The 21,964-nt window shown below is 41.2% G+C and overlaps 3 protein-coding genes across 10 annotated transcripts in view; 1 reads left to right on the top strand and 2 right to left on the bottom strand.

Annotated features, from left to right (window-relative positions):
• Positions 1-4,805, bottom strand: part of CENPC (centromere protein C) — a 37,311-nt gene extending 32,506 nt beyond the window's left edge. The window contains exons 1-2 of the mRNA XM_087735843.1: positions 4,666-4,805; positions 4,146-4,246 (exon numbers count right to left, since the gene is read on the bottom strand). Coding sequence (XP_087591969.1) covers positions 4,146-4,163 — 18 coding nt within the window. The 5' untranslated portion in view covers positions 4,164-4,246; positions 4,666-4,805. The remainder of the gene's footprint in view (positions 1-4,145; positions 4,247-4,665) is intronic.
• Positions 280-8,549, top strand: STAP1 (signal transducing adaptor family member 1). Its single transcript, XM_009474846.2, has 8 exons — positions 280-950; positions 3,380-3,451; positions 4,139-4,252; positions 4,961-5,017; positions 5,957-6,117; positions 6,753-6,881; positions 7,533-7,602; positions 8,442-8,549. Exons 1-8 carry the CDS (start codon positions 813-815, stop codon positions 8,547-8,549), a joined length of 849 nt encoding a protein of 282 aa, XP_009473121.1. The 5' UTR covers positions 280-812.
• UBA6 (ubiquitin like modifier activating enzyme 6) overlaps positions 8,448-21,964 on the bottom strand; it is a 37,908-nt gene continuing 24,391 nt past the window's right edge. For 4 of the 8 annotated variants that reach the window (XR_015699545.1, XR_015699546.1, XR_015699544.1 and 1 more), the window contains 9 exons: positions 21,835-21,904; positions 21,096-21,167; positions 19,782-19,899; positions 18,634-18,827; positions 17,883-18,010; positions 16,999-17,086; positions 16,520-16,614; positions 12,336-14,203; positions 8,480-8,587 (listed from right to left, as the gene is read on the bottom strand). Coding sequence is in view for 3 of the 8 variants with exons in the window: in XM_087735839.1 (XP_087591965.1) it covers positions 14,068-14,203; positions 16,520-16,614; positions 16,999-17,086; positions 17,883-18,010; positions 18,634-18,827; positions 19,782-19,899; positions 21,096-21,167; positions 21,835-21,904 (901 nt within the window). In the remaining 5 variants the exon portion in view is untranslated. The other 4 variants (XR_015699548.1, XM_087735840.1, XM_087735839.1 and 1 more) reach the window with 4 other exon arrangements.

Raw genomic sequence — 21,964 nt, 5'->3', positions numbered from 1 at the left:
CACCAAGGCTTGTCATCTCTGTTCTTTCTGACCGCTAAGGGGAAGGCCAGAAACTAAGTTAAACATCATGGTTCTGTGAACTTGATGGAAATTTCACCCCTCATTTCATCAGGACCAACATCTTGTCCCTGAACTACCATCTCCCTTCACAATTTCTTTAAAGGCTTCAGTATATTAGCTCTTTCACAATGCAAGCCTTCTTCCTACATGCACGTTGCAAAGTTGGTTTATGCTTGCCAGTTATAAACAAGCATAGGTAGATTTATTTCCAATATTACTTTTAGTGTCCTGTAATACCCCTAGCCATTTGCTGAAGAAAGTTCAACTCTGGCAGTCTCAAAGTTAATCCATGCTCCCAATGAAAAATTTAAATACTATTTCAGAGGCAGCCGAGAGCAGTCTCCCCCCTGGCAGCAGCCCATGAAAAGTCCAGTGCTGTAAGCCATAAAAAGCAGGCTTTTCCGCCATGACCTCCAGGTGACACCCACCACAGTAACGGTGCACTTCTATACCAGCGTGCTCATCCTTTGAATGTCTCCCCTCAAGCAAACCCTAAAGGAAAAGATCCCTTTAATCTGTTCAGTCTGGTTCCCCCCCGTGATCATACACCCAGCACAGTCTCGGTGGCGTGCACTGACCTAAAAGCAAGCACAGAGACTTCCTCTTCAAGGCGCTGCTTTTCCCCCCTCTCACTGGGGCGAGTTCTCTGGCTGAGGCTGATACAGAGCAGACTGAGAACAACGGGAGTGAGGGGGAAAAAAAAGAGCACAGCAACAGAGGATACCCAGATATCCTGCTGAGAGATCCAAAGGATGCTGAGAGGCATTAGGGAACAACCTGAGGAAATTCCTCAGCCAGCCCCCCGAGAAATCTTCCAGGAGAGGCAGAAGATCACGGGTCTGCCTTTGTACTTCCAAGGTTACCTGTCTGTCCGGCACTCAAGATGCCAGGTAAGGCACACAGTCCTGGGAAGTGGATGTGTTGAATTATTTCTTAAAAAATGTATTGCCGGGAGCTACACGTCTGTGGGGGTAAATGTTTCTCAGCACTGGCTGACACAAATGGTTGCACCGAAATAATGATATCTAGTTATTTCTGTTCATATTACTTGGGGGAGGGGCGGGGGGTAAAATAAGTTATGTGAGGTAACCACCAATATCTCCAGGATCCCATTATAATTTCCTGTTATCTACTGAAATGTGGATAGAGTTTGACTGATTTCATAGGTACCACCATGGTGAAAAGCTAATACAATATTTTTAATACCAAGAGCAAAGTTTGACATGGTTATATTGCTCTGACACATCCTCTCTTTACTGAAGAACAGTATCCATCCTGAAGTCTTCAGTGACATGCCACCTGAAGTATACGTGAGATTCTCTACATCTTTTTTTTTCTTAGTTAGTAAGCTGGTAATTTAACATATGTGGACTAACTGGGAAAATAAGAGTGATTTTTTTGACCCAAGATAACTACTTGAGATGCAAATCTGTAAATGCCTACATGCTTGTGTATGTTACAACAGCATGTATGTTACAACAGCATGTATGTTCAGAGCATGTCCCTAATCAAACTGATTGCCCTTTTTTAGGACTTAATAATGACAATCCCTGTACTTAGGGTTACAAAGTCGTTTTTACCCTACCTACACTTGCATCTCTGTAGATGCAGAAGCACAGACAGAGTAGAGAAAATGAGAGTCACGCAGTGCTAAAGGTAGATACGATCAAAATAGCATGGTGGTTCACAAACACAGAAACAACCAGGTACCACAGAAAACAGGAACTCCAAGAAACAAAAAGTAGACTAATAATCTTCCTATTAGTTCTTCTGCAGCACTAAAAATTATTCCATGCATTGTTTTGTTGTATCTAGCAGGAGAACACCTGCAAGTTTAATAAAGCTCCCTGTTACATTCCTTTATTTATCTCCTTTTACGTAAAACCTTTTTTCCCCCCGAGCAATCCCTCCTTCTGAAATTCAGTAACTACCGTACTGGAATAACAAAACCTAACAGGACAGAGCAATAATATGCAGCCAATCTGAAGAGACTTAGATGGGACTGACGAGGTATATTATCACTTTTGAGAGACCAGACACCCAAGAGAAAAACATATTCATGGCTGTGAAACAATAACAAGTGCTCCTGGGCAACTACCGTTGCTACATTTCCATGGAGAGGAAAGCCCAGTTCGTAAGGCGCAGTTCAAAAATTTCCCATGACGTCCAGCCCCATACCACAGCACGCATTCACAGCCTTCATTAACTTGCCAGGGACAGGTGGTTTAACAGGACATTTACCTTAACACAACACTGCAGTGCTCAGAGGCTGGGGTCCAGAGGCTATAGAAATTTTACACTAGTAATTTGACAGAAACCACCAGAAAGACTAGTTACGAGCTAGCAGGGTAAGGAGCAAGGATCACCTACAGGATACTCTAGGGAATGTTGCTCACCCTAATTTGTACGACCTATCAGACTTCACAAGTTATTTCTTTTCTCAATTTTTGTGACTGTGTTTTAAACCCCCGCCTCAAAAAAAAAAAACCCAAACGACAAAAAACCCAATAACCAAACAACAAACACAAAACAGGTAAGTAAACTGAAAACTAGAACAGAATTCCTGTTTTACAAGAGTTGCCTTCCCAATTCAGTGTCCCGTAACAGCTGTAGTTCTCCGGGGCACATGAAAACAGAAAAACCTTTCCCATCACTCCAGCATGACTGCATTAGGGAACAGTTAGAAGGGTCAGACAATCATATTTACCTTGGCATGGTGTTGATTGACAAACATTACTACACAATTTAAAGACAATGCATGTAAAATACCACTTCAAATGCAAGAAGTCCAGTTCATAGGTCAGACTACCATCAAGCTCCATGATCTTCTCCCTATAGCAAGTAAACTGGCAGGCTCAAAATTCAATGCAACCAGGCACTTCAAGAGAATGCTGTTCAGAAGACTGGAGTCTTTACACATGTTCATCTCACACTATTTTCCACTTGTATGCCTTTTAGGGAGAGCAAGATTTTGAAGTGGCATTTAAAATATATTTTCCTTCCATTACATACCCCCTTTAAATTGTTTGACAAATATTTAAAACATTTAGTTAAAAGTAAAGTTTGCTAGTTCCATGCTCAATTAGGATACTAGAAAACACAGCCTAGAGCCTATATACCTTTTTGCCTGTAAAGAATTATTTACTGAACTTTTTTTGCATAAACTGCCTGCAAAATACATACATGCTCTTTTAACTATCTTTAAAACACTGAAAACTAACATAGGATGAGTTTTTTCTTAGCAGTTCTTTCACTTTCAGCGTTTTGTGGGAACTAAAAAGATCATGTTCAAAAACTGACACTTCCTCCTTTCCAACAGGAATTTAGAGTGTATTGGACTGAACTCAGAGGAACTACGCTCTTCTTTTATGATGATAAGAAAGCCCGAACAGTGAGTAACGTGCTGTCTTTGTAACTACCCTTCTGATTAAGTGCATCAGTTATTGTCATCAAGTAATCCTTATATACTCCAGACACCTCTCAGCACCCTTTCCTCTTTCATCTGCATAGTCCAAAAAAATAATTCTGAGCATTGTAACAGAAAGCCTGAGATCAAAAAAAGCCAGAGTGAAACAAACTATGGCATATTAATTTGCCTCATCAAAACAAAAAAGGCGTATTTTTTTGGCACCTGAGCTACAAATGTATCCACATTGCTCCATAATTTTACGGAGTGCTTTTTCCTCAGTTGTGCACAAGGGTAAAATTATCATGGTGTGTAACATGACTTTCCTTTATCCAGGTGAGGAAAACGTGCTCGGTATTGTTATGGTGTACCCTGGCCGAGGGTTTAGTTGGAGTCACAAAGCAAATACTCAGGGAGGTCTCGTGGATTTAATCTGTTTGTGATTACGAAGATTAGGATGGGAAAAATCCAGAAGATACGTTGTTGGTGAGAAGAGTTTCTGTAAGCAGAAGCAAAGGACTGACCTTCAGCACATCTGTCAGTTAAACTTAACCCAAGTTCTAGAAAAAAAAAGTTTCAATCTATTGTCTTCTAAACGAATTCCTTTGGAGAGCAGCTAGATTTTTGGTGAAAATTACAACTTCTGCTATTTCTCTTTCCCCCCCTCCTTAGTACTCACAGAAATTAGATATATCATCTTTGACCTCAGCAACCAATGTTCATCCAGATGAAAACAGCTCTGCACAGTTCATCCTGATGCTGTCAAATGGGGAACTGGAACTGAAGGTAAAAAGAGGAAAACTGTGATTTGCAAGCCACTTACTCTACTCCATCTCCCACAGATATGCAGAGCTCCATTTTGGTGTGGGAGTAGAGCTGCCTTCTTGACATCTAAGCATACAGCCTGCAGCCAGGCAGCACCAAAAGGCAGCCAGAGAGGGAGGCAGGGCAAAGGAACCTAACACCAGGGAAACTCCCCCTCGAGGCATTAGTTTTTCTCAGGAGTATCTGGGAATATGGTATGAGCAAAGAATTGAACAAGAAAATATAGAAGAGAAACCAGGAAGCACCACACTGACAGGCCCACGTCACCTGCAAAACCAAGAAGGGGATAAAATATCTGCCCACCCCACCATTCAGAAGCCACACAGACTGTAGTGCTCAGGGACTGTCTAGAAGGTTTTATACTGGAGACTCACCTAGGTATCTCCTTAGCTTGGCCTTCTCCTTGGATCCACATAACCTTCTCCTTTGACTCCAACAGAGCATATGATTTTTTTACCTTCCCACCTCTGTCCTCTCCCTCTAATTGAACATGGAGTACTGGGGAAGCGCGCAGGGTTTCAGGGTGTGATGTAGTTTGGCAGGGAGCTCATTTCCAGACATGGTGCTTCTAAAAGGGTGAGAGCTATTTGAGGTTTCCGCGTGAAATATTATACTTTTTTGTTGTTGTTGCTGTAGTTGTTCCTACACCATCATTTTCTGTTCTCTCAGGCTAATAACTGTGAATGTGGGAAAGAATGGAAGGGTTTTATTCTCACCGTAACAAAGGTATGGAAGAATTTGATCTCTCACTTCATGTCAAAAGTGTCTATAAGGGGGTTTTGTCTTCATGCATGCCAGAAGTTGGCTTCCACAGGCACAAAGCCTCACCTCTAAGGTGTTTGCACACACTAAACTGTTGAGGGTTTTTGTCGGTTCTGTTTTTTGGTTGGGTTGGTTTTTTTTTCCCCTGAGGAGAGCAAAATTCAGGCTGATTTAACTCCAGCTCATCTGCAACACACACTCTGCCATGGTATCTAGTCAGACACAGTTCCCAATCCACTGCTCTCCAGGAAGGAAAAGACTTCTAGCACAAGTTCATCCCCTCCAGCTGTGAAAGAGGGAGCCTGCTCTGAGAGAAACAACTCTCTAGGTCTTTATAATGGGATAAAGACATAACCAAAGAAATGGCCAAATTGCACAGCTGAGAGAACCCCTCAGCCCTGTGTTTTATTCTACTGTTCTTTTTAGCTAAATGCACTTTGAAAATAGCAAGACCCTCTTTGATAACGACCAGTGGGAAAATAAATGAAGTTTGTTCACAAATGACTTTACATTGGCCTAGCTGAATCACTTAACAACCTGAAGATGGCTGAAATAGGTTAAATTACATTTACGCAGCCTTTTGTATTTTTGCCATATAGCAACTGCAAAATATCATTGTGGATTCTTACATCATTCCCACTTCCGTCAATGCACATTTCTTCTAAATCAGGGCACAGATATCCTTATTTCACTATTCTAACAAACACACGTGCAGCATTTTATTCAAAGCAGAGGCACATCCAAACCTTTCAGATTATCACAGCTGCTTAAACCAAGCAGGTAAGGAAGATTTCTGCACAGCAGCTGCGCTCAGAGATTAGCTGTGATGCACACGCAGAAACGCTTGCTCACAGTGTTTGTCTGCTCTTTCGTCTTCTTTTCAATTACGCTGTTCATTTTCAGCTGTCAGTTCCACCAGATGAGTCATTACTACCTGGGCAACTTACAAGAATGCATGAAGTGCTAGAGAAGGAAAAGAAAAGAAGGACTATGCCTAACGACTGTTCCAGCACACCCTTGAACAGAAAAAGCCCTCCCAGCAGTCCATTGACCACTATGCCAGCGTAAGCTCTGACTGAACTATGCAAACCCCAACCTGACTAAAGAGCCTTCCCTTCTTCTTTCTAAGTATTATTTCCATGCAGAGGTCCAAAATGCAGCTGTTGTACAAGGGTTGCATAATAGTCAATGAACAAAATCTACCTTAAGGCCTTTGTAGAGATTTCCTAAGGGAAAGATTACTCCTGCAGCTTTCCTACAATGCCTTTTGTTTTGAAAAGGCTGAGTGCAGCATATTGCTCTGCTTAAAAAACTTTTCAGAAAGCCACACGTTGGGCTGCTGTATCTGCCCTTCTGAGAAAATGCTGCTTACCATTGAGAAATTGAAGGTAAGTCCAGGTTACTCTTCTCACATTCTTTCCAAGGGTCCAGAAAGCGTCACACCTGTATGAAAGCTTCGCTTTCTCTCTGAGAATGCCAAAGCACTGCTGTCCTGAATTATGCTCCTATAGCAGCATTAATCAGCAGGAGTCCTTCAGATGTCATGCCTGTTGGCAGCCATGGCTAGTTACCTGGGGTGAGCCTAGCATTGCAAAGAGGTGTTAGCCCGGTAGACCACGTCTCTTCACGCAGCTCAGAATGACGTGGCCTCGCCAGCGTAACTCGCGTTCATGCCATTTTTCTCTTCCCTTCTATGCAGGTGCTTCTATGCAGTGTCTCGGCAAGAAGCGATAAAGATGTTAGAAAAGAACCCTTCATGTGGGAATTTGATCCTACGTCCAGGCAGCGACAGCAAGAACTATGCAATCACTATCCGACAGAAGCTGGAGTAGGTTGATTCCACAATATATTATCCCATTCTTAACTAATATGCACTGTATTAAAAGCTGAATTCTTAATACCCAGAGTTGACATGTGAAACATCTGCCTTGCCTTCAGGCTATTTTGAGAAAGGCAAATGAGGCAGCAGGGGTGGGCCTGAGACTGATTTCTTGGTTCTCTCCTCCTCCAAAGCCAGTTAGATTAAACAAAGAAGCAATAAAGATTAGCCAGTAAAAGCCCATTTCCTTGGGTAAATGGGCTTCCCCTGTTTGCCATGAAACCCCACTCGGTTTAAGAAATCATCACGCAGAATGAAAATGGAACACGCCACACCCCTTTGTCACAATGAACAATGAAAAACGGAAGAGACAAGTATTTTCAAACAGTAACTTAGTCTAAAAACACACCACATTTCAGCTGAATTGCCATGGTTTAGCTTTTGCTGGGCTTCAGAACAAGAGGCACCAGGAATGACATTTGCAATTCTCAGTGTTTCTAAACTAAAACAGGAAAAAGCCAAACCCTGCCGCACACCTTCAGTAAGCTCTGGGGATATTACAAAGCACAACCATTGCTCCTGCAAAGGAGTTTATAATGACAATGATACATCAAAAAGTATTTCATTTTGGACAGCATATCAACTCCCGTTTTCTTTCAGTGCCCCATGCTTAAAGCACTACAAAGTGATGTCCAAAGGAACAAGTTACGTTATCGAACTGGAAAGACAGGTAAGCAACCAATTCCCTTGTTGAAGATTCTTAAGCAGGTGTAAGAAATATCACTTTGCAGAAAATTAGAAAAGCTCTAGTAAATTCCTAACTATAATTTGTGAGTCAAAGTAAAGTATGTGGAGAGTTCACCTCTCTTGTTAGTCCAACTCACCTAATCTCAAAGAACAAGTTATCTTTTAAGAACTAGAAAAGTAGGGAAAAAAACCCAAACATCAGCATCTTCTCTCTAACAAAAATAAATCAAACCACTCGCAAAACACCTAAGATTGCTCAATTTTTTTTTTTCAACTCAGGCTTCAGAACTAAGTCTGAAAACTGAGCTCTCATTGCAGCTAGAGGAAGTTCAAAATGCACTCCATGTAACTCTGAGAAGTAAAATTAACTTAGTTGAAGTGTAAGCAAGGCTGTGTGGACTGTTATTTGGTTTAAAACAGTTTTCTTCCACTTTTCTTAAGACATGTTTAACTCATGGCCTGAGGAACATCCTATTGGTTTGAAAAAGCATCTGCTGTTATACCATCCGCTGAAAGAACGTCAACAGTCATGGAAGAGCACAACAGTACAGGGAGCGATCTCTCTTTTGATGGAAGGGAAGGCTCAAAACGTTCAAGGCTCAAAATGTTCAAGGCTCAAAACGTTACCATAGATTGCAGAGGGCTGTCCTGGACCGCACTGCATCCAAACGCTGGATGTAAATCCTCTATCAGTTGCTTGAGAAACATTGCTAGGGATCCCCGCCTGCCAGCATGTTTTTGAAAATGTGTTCTCAACACACATAGCCTGTTTTATTTGGTGACGTGTTTGATTTTGTTTGTTTGTTTGTTTTGGTGAAACAGGTGACACTCCCAAGCCTTCAGGATGTTGTTAATTACTTTGTGAATCAAACCAGAGGGAACCTGAAGCCGTTTGTCATGACGCATGCTGCAGAGGACCCCGTGTTCTGAAAGTGAGCTGGTTGCTGAAGACACACACAGGAACGGTCCTGCTGAAAGAAAAAGGCACGAGAAGCAGCACAGGAACTCCGTACCAGTGAAGATAAACAGAAGTTATCCCCCAAGCTACTCTTTCTCAATTTCTAGAACACCTCTGTTGGCCCTAAACCAAGAATGTGATGCAGCTTCTCTCAGAGAAACTTCTGAGATTTGGGGAGGGCAAATAACCCCAATTCCTGTAGAAGACTGTACGTGGAAAAAGAAGAAAAGACAAGAGTGGGAAAGAGAGGTCACATGGCCCCTGCAAAATGTGATAAAAAAAGTGTATTGAAATTAGACAGACAGTGTTTGTGAGCTCAGTTCTGTCACTGGCTCACACTGCAATAAACTCTTTCTGTTAAAAACCCCATTTCTCGTCTACTCACTTGTAACCGGATCAGTGCCATTTATGACATCCCACAGAGACAGCAGGGATGCCTCACCTCTTCCAGGGCTTTGAGCACTGCCAGAGAGGCGCAATACAGACGAAAAAGCAGAAAATACGAGTCTGGGTAGCTTAAACTGGGGGTTCCTGGTTCTCTGCAAGGTCACGCAACCCTTACAGGACCTGAAACATCCCGAGTAAGGTGGCTGGGGCATCTCCCACGTTATGCAACTGAGGGAGGGCATAAAGTCAAGCAAACTGAAGACGTGTCCTGCCCAGCTGAACATTCCCACCTTTGCTACATGCCAGCAGGGGTGTTCAGACCCTGCTGTGAGCTACTTCGGGAAACTAAACAAAAATAAATTAGTGTCCCTGTTGGTTAAGCTCTCTGAACTCCCTTCTCCATGGGCTGAGACAAGCCCCAGCGCGCGCACAAGGAGGACAAGGCTGCACAGCTGGTAACAAGGGAAGGCAGCGGCACACGAGAGCCCTGCTGATCATACTGAACAGTTGTGGAATCCCACTGAGTCTTAGGCACAGCACCCATCTTCTTGGAAACTGGGGATCCAGCCTTCAAAACAAGCAACTGAAGTGATCAGCAGTAAGATCCAAGTTTATTATTTTTAGCCTCTAAGTTCTGCCAGGCAGCTGGACTGAATAAAGTGCTTACAGGATGGGCACCCACTGCTGAGCTATGCTCCTTCATAGTTAGTGGAGATGACTAGCTCCAGAGCCAGGCTTTTTTCTGTAAAAAAACCCCCAACCAAATAAACCACACCTCTTCTCTGACAGTGGTGGGGGAGCATTCACACAGCTCAGCTGAAGACGGCTACGATCTAGGTACGGGAGCAGCTAGCACCTTCACTACACGCACAGCGAGTGCTCTAGGTAGAGCTGCTCTTATTTCCAGACCAAGATTGATCATCGTGTGCCTTTGAGATCAGCTGGGAATCACAAATTAATTATTGCTTGTTTCAAGGATTATGGAAGTCAGTCAAGGTTTGGGGAGGTTGTTTAAAAGAATGCCCACACGTTTCTAAATAATAGATTGTGTGTGACCATATGAAGGCACACCCACTGTATTTAGAGAAGTACAACATGAGACGTTAGCACTTTCTTTTCATGAAAATACTGAAGATCACTTTGTGAAGATGGCGCTGCTCAGTATGAATCAGGTTAGAGTTGCAGCTTTTCCTCAGTATGAAATTGAAACTTGTGTGTTGCTGTGAGAAGTGGGAACTTAATACTTCTTCACTGTATCTCACTTTTGCCATGCAAAATGATTCACTTACTAGCAAGACAGTTCTGCTGGTGTTACCAATGCCGTAACTCATGACGCCTTTAAGCTTGAGCCTCAATGAGCTTTCTGCAGCATGGACAGACACCCACACTAGCTACTTCAGTGACCACACAAAAGACACGTTCACTAAAATAAACTCTCAAAAGCTATCTGGTCAAAACTTATCAACCTTTGGACAAAGGTTTAGATTGCTGCACTGTGCTGCAGCAGACTATGCTCTGTAATTGCAAAACTGGAGATAATTAACAGGGACGGATAAGCCTTTCGAGCTAATAAGCCAGTTGCATTTAGCTGAAATTCAGTTCCTTTCTTCAAACAACTGGCCTACAGCCACATTGTTCCAAAGACACAAGGAAAAATTAAGAACATGAACTTACCTAAAGCCTTTACTTATGTTTGATACAAGTCAGACAGATATACAAACTCTCTGCCTAGCTCAAACCCGCAGTATTTCAGGATGTGAGATGCCGTGATGAGGTGACAGGGTTTCTGCATTCAGAGTCCCAGCTAGCGCCTGAGTTGTTCTTTCTATGTAGTTATTACTCTTGAATAGCATTTTTTTTAAAATAGACATTCACGTATTCACCATATGGTGGAAAAAAAAGCTGAAAACATGTACTTTTTACTCCTTGTATAGGTAAATAAAGTCCTAAATCCACCAGATCCGCCAAAACAGTCTTGTTAACAGCAGCATGATCTTCACACAGAATCCTCACTACTCCTAGCATTAAAGAAGCATGGAGATTAACCACAGAGAACAGTTGAGCTGGGTGCTAAATGCCTTGTGTTTTGCATGCACAAACATTCCTGCAACTATTAAGAATGCAAAAAAATACGGGAAAGCTAGTGTAAATATGAGCAAACTCTGTAAGAAAGCATTTGAGTGACAAAGATCTTTAATACTGATATAAAACTTCATCTCTGCAAGTCAACTGCTCTTTCAAAGAATAACATTTTGAAGGAGAGCTATTCAAAGTGTTCTAGTGGGTAGTTCTTCATTGCTGCAGGGAGATGGCTACCTCCAGCTGCTCCACCGGAACAGAGCATCAAGCAGTCCTAGAAACACACAAGCTTTCATCACAACGAAAAAAAAAGGCAAAAAAAAAAAGCAGTTCTCAGATTCCAGGTAGTGCGACGAGCCTCTGCACTGCTAGCACTGGTAGGGACAATGCTGGAGATCTGGCAGACCAGCACCCTGAAATTCACTTGCCCAGTTTGACTGAGCCCTTTTAGTGTGATCATGCTGAGCACCTGCTGAGACTTTTGATAAAAAGCAGCAACAGATTGAGAAATGGGCTGTATGAAACACAAATGCACGCTGAATTGGCTCACTCCACTCTGCACAACCTTCAATACAAATACATTCACTCTCCATACCAGCAGTTCAGAAAGTTTTAAAACATGAAAAACAATTTTAATGAGCCACTTGACATGCACAGTTCTTCCACATAAAAGTCCTCTTTAGGTTATTACTTGTAAGATTTTACCTAGCTTAACTTATATCCAGAAAATTTTAAAGGTCTGCTAATAAATATCTAGAGCCATTGTGCCTTTTCAGTTTTTCCATCAGCAACTGTTTAACTGAGCAGAACCCACCCACAGGACAGACATCCATCCAACAGATACACACAATAAGAGCAGTATAGAGATACAGCCACGTCTGTAAATTCTGGCCCCGATCCCTGCCAACCTCAACCTGGATTTTTTGGCAAGGGTCTCAGGAAGCTGTACGTGTTATCATTAGTAAAAGCCATTCCATTAATTGTATCTGAAAATTTACTTTAAACCCTGAAGACTGTCAGATGGCATTCCAGCAAAGTACTGGGACTTTACCATTTTTATATGCTACTTTGAAAGCATAAGCACGATGTTAACACCACACTAACGTACCAGAGTGTACTTACTCAAAGTTTCATCTGTTTCCATCCCAACTGTGAGAGGTGGCAGTATTTTTGACTTGACCTAAACCTTTAAGTGATCCTTAGCACTCATTAGTGATTTCAGTTAAGAGTTCAGATTCCAATACTGCCACAGTGAAATACATCTTAGCTGTTAATTAGAAGTGGAAACTTACTGTCTGCTTGTGCCTTCTCTGCACTCTAAATGCAGTCATCTTTTCTGCTGTTTCAAAAAGTTTCTCTAAAAGAAGTTCTTAAAAAAAATGAAATAAGTTAGGTAGTTTAAAAAGCAGTATTATTAATCTAGAAAATTGTATCTATAAACTAGACTGACTGTAAAACTATATACACTTTCCAGAAGATATCCCGCACGTAAGACTAAATCCCAAAAATTGGAATAATTGTGTTGATTCCAGCTATTCAGTTCCATACACCTTGGTGTTGAAGTTCCCAGCCTAATAGCTGTTATTCCTGACTACAACTAACTGAGAAGGGAAAAAGGAGAGGTAAAATTCCTGACCAATAATGTTCATTTAAATGTGAAGATATCCCTAAAGCTTAATAAATTATGATCGAGGATAAATGGCTAAGTAGTCAGTAGCTTTTGCAACAGCTGCAGGAGATAATGTGCAATCGCAATCTCTAAAGCTTAAACACATTAAAAGGTTTTCAAGTTCATAGGTTTTTATTCTAACCTCACTTCACTATGTCATCATTGGGAGAAAAAACAACTACCAGCTCAACTATCCAGTGTTTAAATGATAGCGAAAGTAAGGTGTTTCCGTAACGCACCTCTGCCTCACCACAGCAGCAAAGCTAGTCCCTAATTATTTCCAATTAAGCAGATTCTTTATACATAGATATCCTAGTAACTGACTGATGAGGATAAAAACCTCAGTGTTCAGTGCAACTCAGACTTGTGCTGTGGACAGGTGTACAGCATAACCATTCGCTATAAGGAAACGGCACCAAAAGGAGCAGCTGGGGAAACAGTGTTTGCTATGACAAACATCCAGAGCCATTTGCCTCTTCCTCCTTTCAAAGTCATCATTTGCTACAGTGTTTTTAATTTGGTGAAGGCAGAAAGGCTCAACCAGGCCCAACATTTTCTCTTCCTTGAGGACACAGTTTTATTGTTGAACGTGTTAACTCAGCTCTCCGATAGGTTTCCACTTTCCCCATATTGCAGTATTACCCAAAGAGCGGTCTTACTGCAGATAATCAACAGTTCCAGCTCTCTTGACTTCAGGGGAGCTGTGAAAATTTACACCTACTTGAGACCTGCCTCCCTATGTTTTGATGTTGAGACTGACATAAGACAGCTGCTCTGACACACAGCATCACTAACTGTTCAGAAGAGAGCACCAACAACACAATAAAACAGTTCATCTGCTTTTAAGTGGGAGTTTAAACCTTTTGGATGGATTAAACCTCATGGGTAGATGGCAAGAAGGAAATTCTTGTTCAAGAATTAAGTAACATATGAAATGGATTTGCAATGTTCTTAGAACACCAGGAGTATCATAAAATGGCAGTTTCCCCACTTTTTGCACTCTTCTCTAAGCAGTGCGTAATTTGCACACGGGGACCATCTGTTAGGTTCACCATTCTTCTTGCTTTCTTCAGCTCCCCACAAATTAATACAAATCCTGTCTTTAAGGTAAGGACTGTACCGGACATTCCATCTCATGGAGTGACCAATCCTCCTTTGAGCGAACAGGTTTGAAGAAAACGGGAGCAGATGAAACATAAATCCAGTTTGTCTTCAGTGCAAAGCCACTGATTTTCACCATTTGTTTTAATTAAGGCTTCACCAAAAAGAAATATATAGTACCATCTTTAATAGCTGAAAATTAGCACACTCCTTTCAGAACAAATGGTCTGGGAGTGACTTTTGTGTCTCTACCATCAATTGTCTTCCTGAACAAAGTAGTATCTCACTGGCGGCCCTGGCAAGTCTTCCTCTCCATCAGTCTCTGGAGCAAACGATACTGTCAAATCCACATACTTTTTATCAGCTGATGGTTTCACAAGCTTTTGCATCCTACAAGGAAACGAAGAACAGTTTGTTAACATACCAGAGGGAGGATTGGCAGTGGGAATTCAGGGCCAGACTAGGATGAATTTCACTGCCAGCAATGAAGCCCAACATACTAGAAACCAGATTAAAATGGAGAATAAGCCGCCTTTTTAATTTTGACACAAAAGCTGTTCGTCCACCTGAGGTATAGCAAATGGTATTCTATTTTCTTGATAGACTTAGCCCGTTAGTGAGCTATTACATTGTTCACTAACAAGTGCTTAGTACAAGAGGAGAGAAAATGGCCAGTTTTGGATGAGATCCCTCACCGACGTAACTTCTTTTTGGCATCCTACTGAGGCACAAGGCAAAGTCAGCGTTCTGTGCAGGATTTTGGTCAATGAGGAGGAGCAAGTTCTTGGTCTACCAATAATGGCTGGTTTTAATGCATTATTAGGGAGAACCACTTCAGTGCAGACACTAGATACATAGTTCTGACGGAAAGTAATTCTATTGAAGTTAAGACTTGTTAAGTCCTTGAATTTCGAAGGCAAATAGCAATGAGGGGGGGAAAATAGCGAGGACCTGGGACTTCCTTCGTGACCACCGTGTGAATTTAAACTAGGTAAGTGTGTCACGTCTTAGTGCAACTTCCCCCTTTTGCTCTCCGCAGTCTCAAAAGCTACAGCTGTTGCTTGGAAGTTGCACAATAAAATACTGAAGTAGAAGGTCAATCAACCTCACTTTCATTACATATCTTTGGATGTCTCAAAATTATTTTCTTGCCAACTCGGAGCACTAGTTCATGAGGCCAGCTCAAATGCTAGGAGGCTGGGGGAATACAGTCACTCATTTCTATTCCTCACAGGTCACTTGGAGAAGTATTTCCCTTCTGGCTATGCTTTAGCACGCAGGTCAAAAAGCTGCTTTCCCCAAAGTACTTGTTCCCTTGCAAGAACACAAAGCATTAGCCTCTTCTCAGCAGAGCTACTGAGGTCATATCCATTTGCATGAGGAAGCTCCAAGCTAAAAAGCAAGGCAGATAACTATGTCTCTCAAACTTGCTTTTAAGGAGTATGCTACCAGTCACGCTGTAATTCTGAAACGAAGACAGAGTCTTGCAACGCTTGTCCTGTTACAGCAAGAGAAAGATTTTAAACACCTTAAGAAAAAACAAACACACAAGCAAGACCAGAGTTTGCCGTGCAAATATCTTACAAAGTTTTTGGGACTGTTTGCAACAGAACCCCAAGTTGCTGTAACTACATGGAAAGCTTGAACCAAGTCTCAGAGTAATAAGAAATCCCGATATTTGCAAGAAGGCAGCTTCACACCATGCCTTTGACTTCGTTACGCACCCCACTCATTTGAAATGATTTATACAGCCGTAGGAGAAGGAATATAAACAACTTATTTTGAGATAGGCTGTAAATTCACATCTTAGTATGCCAGGCACTCTAAAGGCAGTACCAGCTTAGAGGCTCTTCTCTCCCTGGAGGTTTGAAGTAGCTTGCCCATAACATATACTACTTTGCCTGACGTAACCTCCTGGCAGACCTTCGAAACAGTACTGATCAATGCGTCTACTTGCTCTAGCAAAGCCTGTGACCACTGACCAGCATGCACTTCACAGGAGCTGTGAGGAACAAATTTTGAGCTAAAGAAGTTCGGTCGACATACAAGGTAGAACTAAACCTGGGTGAGATCTGGCTGTTACGTTGCAAAGGCCTATCAGTCAAAAACCAATGCCCTGCCCTCACACCCTGCCGAACTTCCAGCTTATTATACCCCAATTTCCTGTCAGGGAGCAGCACTGCAAAGCCTCGTGAATGTCTTCATTTTTAAAAGGGCTAAAGTGAGCTAGAATCTCAAGGAATTACTATGAACTGAGCAGGCTTCCAGAAATCTCAATCTGCAACCAATACATTAACTCCTTCCTGAACAAGCGCTCTCATTCTTTCAGAGCTAAGTTGCTAAATATCACCATTAGTTTTAAGCCAGTTTAAAAAGGTTCGATTCGTCTTGTTCTGCTTGAACCAAGGTACATTCTTTCCCAGAAAAAACTTACTGTCAGACTTCTTTGGGTTTCTCATTCTGGCATTCATGAGTTAGAGTAGCATTTTGCAAGTCTCCTGTCCTCACCACAGAAGTTAATTCACTTTCCCTTTTTTCTTTTTTTTTCAAAAGGAAGAAATTACTTTTTTTCTTTCCCAAATATTAATGACTAGCAGCCACTCTAAGAGAAAACATTGCTGTCAGACACACGTCCTTATGATATACCCAGTGAACATAATTTGTACATGTACTCGCATCCCTCGACCCATTTCCAGTTATACTTACGTCAGCTTTAATCTTTTCATATGACCTGGCATCACAGGAACATACAGCATTTTGACTCCCTGTACAACCATAGTTGGTTCAATTCCATATTTCTCCTGGAATTCACAAATTAAAACTCATTAAAGGACTAGGACAGCTGCACAAGCCAGCAGATACTACTACTGCTAATACTACAACTAACTATTCAAAACGATACGATCCCAACCAGAAAACTTGCTAATGCATGGATGCTGACAGAAGTTTTATTAAGATACATTTGAGCCAATCGAATTAAGAAAGAATTTGAAAATAGGCTGGGACGTGTTTACTTAGAGACATTCCCGTTGACATTAATTCTTTCTAGAATTACTCTGGTTTGAACAATAACTTGATAGAAGAAAAAAAAAAAACACAACAAAACCACCAAAACCAACAACCTAAAACAAGAAAACCCTTTCCCCTCGTCTTGTATTAACCCAGTACAATAGATGATAACTTACTCTGACAGCATTTATGAAATCCAACAGAGTAAAATCCTCTTTCCCATAAATTGTCCACCTGTCCCAGATCGTAAATGATATCCCATTTCTGTTTTAAAAAGAGAAAGGTTGTTTGTTACTTTAGAACGTGAACTCAGGCACTTCCTTTAAACATGTACTGAAGAACTGCTATCTCTTCTAGCAACCTGCTGTTTATCTTGAGCAAAAATATCTTCCCTCTCTGCTGCCATGTCTCCAGCCCTTTGACCTGGCTAAGCACAAGACACAGTAAGAACTCTGAGTAAACATGGTATCTGGCAATGAACTTACTGAGTTTTCAGACCTATTGAAAAATAGGTCTTGTACTAAGAGGCAGAAGTGTGTCCAGCCTGTGCAGACAGGAAGTTTATTAAAAAACACACCGCACACCTAACTCATCTAGATTTTTAAAGCCTCACTAGCAACAGCTTCCACTGAAAACAAAACTAAGCCATTAAAACCACTATTTTTAAAATTAGGACAGAACAGTATGTGCTGCATTTTCCAAACAGGAAGTTCTTGAGCAATGCATTATGAGACACCCTTGGCGGTATTAAGAATACCACTTACACCTTTAGCAGTACATAGTAAGTGGATAATAGGGTTTGATAGCAAGCACTAACTGATTCATGATCTTCCAAGTTTAAAGAACAATAATAAAATAACCTTGAATATCTATAACATTTACTTGGAGTACAACCATGAACTGTGGTTCCATCATAGTTCTGCTGTGCAAGCACATAAGGCCTTAATCCGGCTATCTGGATTTAATAACTGTACAAACTTCGCACTTGTAATGGCGCACCAAGTTCTAGCAACAATTACCAGGTTTCCAAATACCGCCCTTCTGCCATAGTCCTTCCTACCTGATTTCCGTTCTTCTTACTTCAGCAGTTTCTGTAAACACCATTATGGGAATGGCTAGGTTCAGAAAACAGTTCTTGTATGCATCAGCTGGGTAGCCACCCACAACTTTGATGAGTTCCAGTGCAACCTGCAGTAAATAAGAATCCCATACTTCCATGAGATCAAACACAGGTTTTAGGTACTGTGTTATCAACCCTAGTTTAGTTAAGAGGCCAGCAACTACAGAGTAAGTTGTTAATGAGATCAACCTTTGTCTTATCACATCTGGAGATGCAACTCAATATGCCACAGAAATCAATTCTGTTGCTGCTAATGGAAATATTTAAAACATTCAAAAGTGCTCCTAATGTAGGACTCTTCCAAAATTGTTTAATTCAAGACAACCTCCACAAAGCATGCAGTTCTGTTGAGGTGCATGGATGTGAACTACTACAGAACAGATCCTTTCCACTCTTGGCAGTGGCACTCTGAGGGAAGTTAGTATTAATTGCAGAAAACAAGCCAAAATGCTGATCTCCAACACCTCTTTCTGGTCAGCAAATGAGAAATAAAAGCACCAAGGGCTTACCACATCCAGAACCAAGAGCAACCTTTTGTATTCGTACATGAGAAAAAGAGACTATTAAGTTTGAAATAAATGCATTTCTTTAATGAGGCTCTGTCAGGGTAGTGTTAATCAATGTCCAAACAACAGTGGTTTTAGGCAAGAGACAGTGAGAAAGAAATATGCATTTTAAAAAGCATACTCACCAGCCCTGACACTGCAGCAGTAGCTGTTGCAATTGCAGGAATAATCTTCCCAGCAATGCGCTTTGTTTTGAACCGATCTGCTGGTTCGATGTTGTACATCTTGGCTCGCAAGTTTGATGCTGCTGTTATGAAATCTATATGCCCATTACTATCATCATCTTTTTCAAAGGAGATGGGCTTCATTTGCAAGTCACCTGCTCACAAAAAAAAAAAAAAGAGCAAAAGTTATTATTAGAAAACTGAAGATGTTCTAAACATAAGTTATAGGGAACTAGAACCTTAACAAATTAAAAATTTCACATTCTGGAGTTTGGTGCCTTACTTATAACTTGCTTTCCCCTGCTAGAAGCAGAAATGCCCCTATCAACACCAGTTGTTAAAATTGAGTAATGAAATAAATATCAGCAGAATTCCACAATTTTATTTTCCTTGCAACACCAGGAACAGATTTTGGACAGTCCTATAGATGTTTCTTATACACCCCACCTTGCTATAGCTCCATCCTGTGAGAATTCCCTCTGTGAGCTTTGTTTATCTGTAACCATTTCACTACGGACTCTAGCAGGGGAGACAGAGGTTAGGGTTGACACTCTATGGGACGGGTTAGGAGCTAAGCTAATCTTTCTCCCCTGTGTTCACGGGCTAAAAATGCATGCATGTAGTTGTTGCCCAATGACCTCTTCATGTGGCCAGGCACAAAAATGGGATTCGAGCATTCTCATTTTAACATATGCTGAAGAAGACCCTAAGAGCTTTCACAATTTAGGATATCGGATCGACTCCTGTAAGTAGTAACTCTCAACTTTCTCATACCAGAATCACGTTCAGTCCACCTGGGATCTAGCTGGCACCCTTTCCCTCCTTAGCATTCAATTCCCTGCTGCCTGCTCGCTGTCATCAGGGTTGTACTTACATGCAAGTGTAACAGAGAACCCTAAAACTGGCAGGAATCTCAGAAATACAGAAGCATATGGTAACGTCAAACAATAAGGATAGTTATCTGCGTGGCACTTCAGAAAGCTTTAGATATCAGCTATCTGCTTCTTGCAGAATTATAGAACTGCTTTATCCAAAGACCTGAATGTCATGCTACTGGCAGTGCAATTGCAGGACGTTACTAAGCTATGAAGCTAGTTTGCACTACTCACTTTCCAGAGCTTCATTGGATAGTATAGACTTCTCCAGCTGGAAAATAGCATTTCTTTCATCCTCGCTGCTGACTGGAATATGATCCGGTTTTCTTGCAGTTTCATCAGTCTGTACAACCTGGAAGCGCGTGCAGTGCTTGAGTAATAAAATACATGAACTTTGTACAGCACAGGCGTGAAGCGTACTACATTTCCTGTCTTCCCTGCAGTCTTTCCTCCCCAGCTCAAGAGAGACATAGACTTACTGGAGCAAGTCCAGCCAAGGGCCACAAAGATCATTAAAGGACTGCAGCATCTCTCATATGAGAAGCTGAGAGAGCTGGGACGGTTCAGCCTGGAGAAGAGAAGGCTCAGTGGGATCTTATCAATGTGTATAGATACCTGATGGGGAGAAAGTACAGAAGGCAGAGCCAGACTTGTCACTGGTGCCCAGTGACAGGACAAGGGGGTATGGGCACAAATTGAAGCACATAAAATTCCATAAGAAACATAAGAAAATACTTTAAAGAAAAAAAGAAACAAAAAAACCCAATCAAAACTGTGAGGATGGTTGAACACTGGCACAGGTAGCAGAGGGAGGCTGTGGAGTCTCCATCCTCAGAGATATTCAAAACCCGATGGGACACAGTCCTCGATGACCTGCTATAGCTGCCCCTGCTTCAGCCAGGGGACTGGACTAGGCGGTCTCCAGAGATCCTTTCCAACCTCAACCATTCTGTGATTCCAAGTCAAAATATCAGTTTTGTCTCACAAGGCAAGCTTTCATGAGACCAGTGTTAACACTGGGCAAGAACATATGAAAACACTCTGGAATATTTGCCATTTTTAAATGATGACAAATGCTAGCCACTGCACAATAACACTTAAGCTGGTTTGAAGTTACCACTTCAAAAATAAACATAAAAGTAATGACACTTCCTTTGTATTTAGAAAGAAATAACAAATTGACACTAGTCTTGCATTGCTTTAAAGCTGCTTATGAGTAAAATTTTACTACTTTTATTAAAATAGTATAGACTCATATAAACTTAGAAAAAGCTTGCAGACTTACAATCACACTCATGCATGGAAAATGATGCTACAACAAATCATTTGCAAAAGGCGAAAAAACCCCACATCTTGCATTTAGCATCTGGTACATTGATACCTTAGCTATATCAAGTTAAAGCAGTCCTGTATGCCACACCCTTGTTTCCCCAAAACACATTTTAATTTGTGTTTATTTCTCATCAGCACCAATGCAAGAAGTAGTTGGACATGTGGGACACTGCTTGTGCATTTTTTTTTTTTCTTTAAACTAAATACCACACTTACTTTGTTTGAAGGTCTGAACTCTGGTACCTTCACAGCTGAAATAATCTTCAAAATAGTTTCCTCTGATAAATCCTGTTATGGTTTTGAAGAAAAACAATATAAATTCGTAACAACTCAAAAAGGCCCCTACAAAAACACTGTATATCCAGTAGCATTTCAAAGAATACCAAAACCAAACAATCCCACAAATATTCAATAATGTTTCAGTGAAACATCATCGAAACACTAAGTGACATTTCAGTTGCCACAGTGAACCAGAGTGGTGTGAAGTGCCTAGCACTTGAAAACTGAACAGAAGTGTAAACATGACTTACAGAAGATCCAATTAGAAAGAAAAAGGGTAACAAGAAAAACAAAGGATAAGCAACACAGAGGCAGTGAGCAGTAAAAACCAGAACTCCCAGACCACAGCTGACACTCAATGAAAAGAATGCCTTAAAGAGATCTTCTTTCAGTTCAGTTATTATATTGCACAGGAAATAGGTCCATCAAAATAAGAATTCCCGAGTTCAGTGCTTACTGAAAACACCCAATACACTACTCATTTCTTCTCTGGGTTAGGGATTTAAATAAAGAAGCCTAAATGTAAGCAGCTGCTGAACAGCCAGTGCTGAAGGATAGATTACTTTAAGAATCACTTTAATCAGTTCTTGGAAAGAATTGGCAACTGGACAACAGGCCAAAACTGAACACGTACATCCAAGTTATGCGATGGGAACACTGTTACAGTATGGATTACCTTTTCTGTGAAAGGAACACAGTACACTGTTGCAAAGAGTTTTGCTGCGCTCACAATGAAACCATAGTGCCTGGAGAAAAGAGGAAGACAATTATTTTTGTTTGGTTTGTTTTTTCCTACAGTTGCCCAA

Source organism: Nipponia nippon, unplaced genomic scaffold (assembly GCF_047370975.1).
Source record: "Nipponia nippon isolate SJK-2023a ecotype South Korea unplaced genomic scaffold, ASM4737097v1 scaffold_6, whole genome shotgun sequence".
NCBI classification, from domain to species: domain Eukaryota; kingdom Metazoa; phylum Chordata; class Aves; order Pelecaniformes; family Threskiornithidae; genus Nipponia; species Nipponia nippon.
Note: the sequence above shows the minus strand (reverse complement) of the source record. Positions and strands in the feature narration are given on the sequence as shown.

Coding starts and splice junctions, on each gene's coding strand:
- STAP1 (XM_009474846.2), top strand. CDS start 813: ATGCTGAGAGGCATTAGGGAACAACCTGAGGAAATTCCTCAGCCAGCC. Junction 5,018..5,956: donor TTATTCTCACCGTAACAAAG/GTATGGAAGAAT, acceptor GTTCATTTTCAG/CTGTCAGTTCCACCAGATGA. Junction 6,118..6,752: donor CCATTGACCACTATGCCAGC/GTAAGCTCTGAC, acceptor CCTTCTATGCAG/GTGCTTCTATGCAGTGTCTC.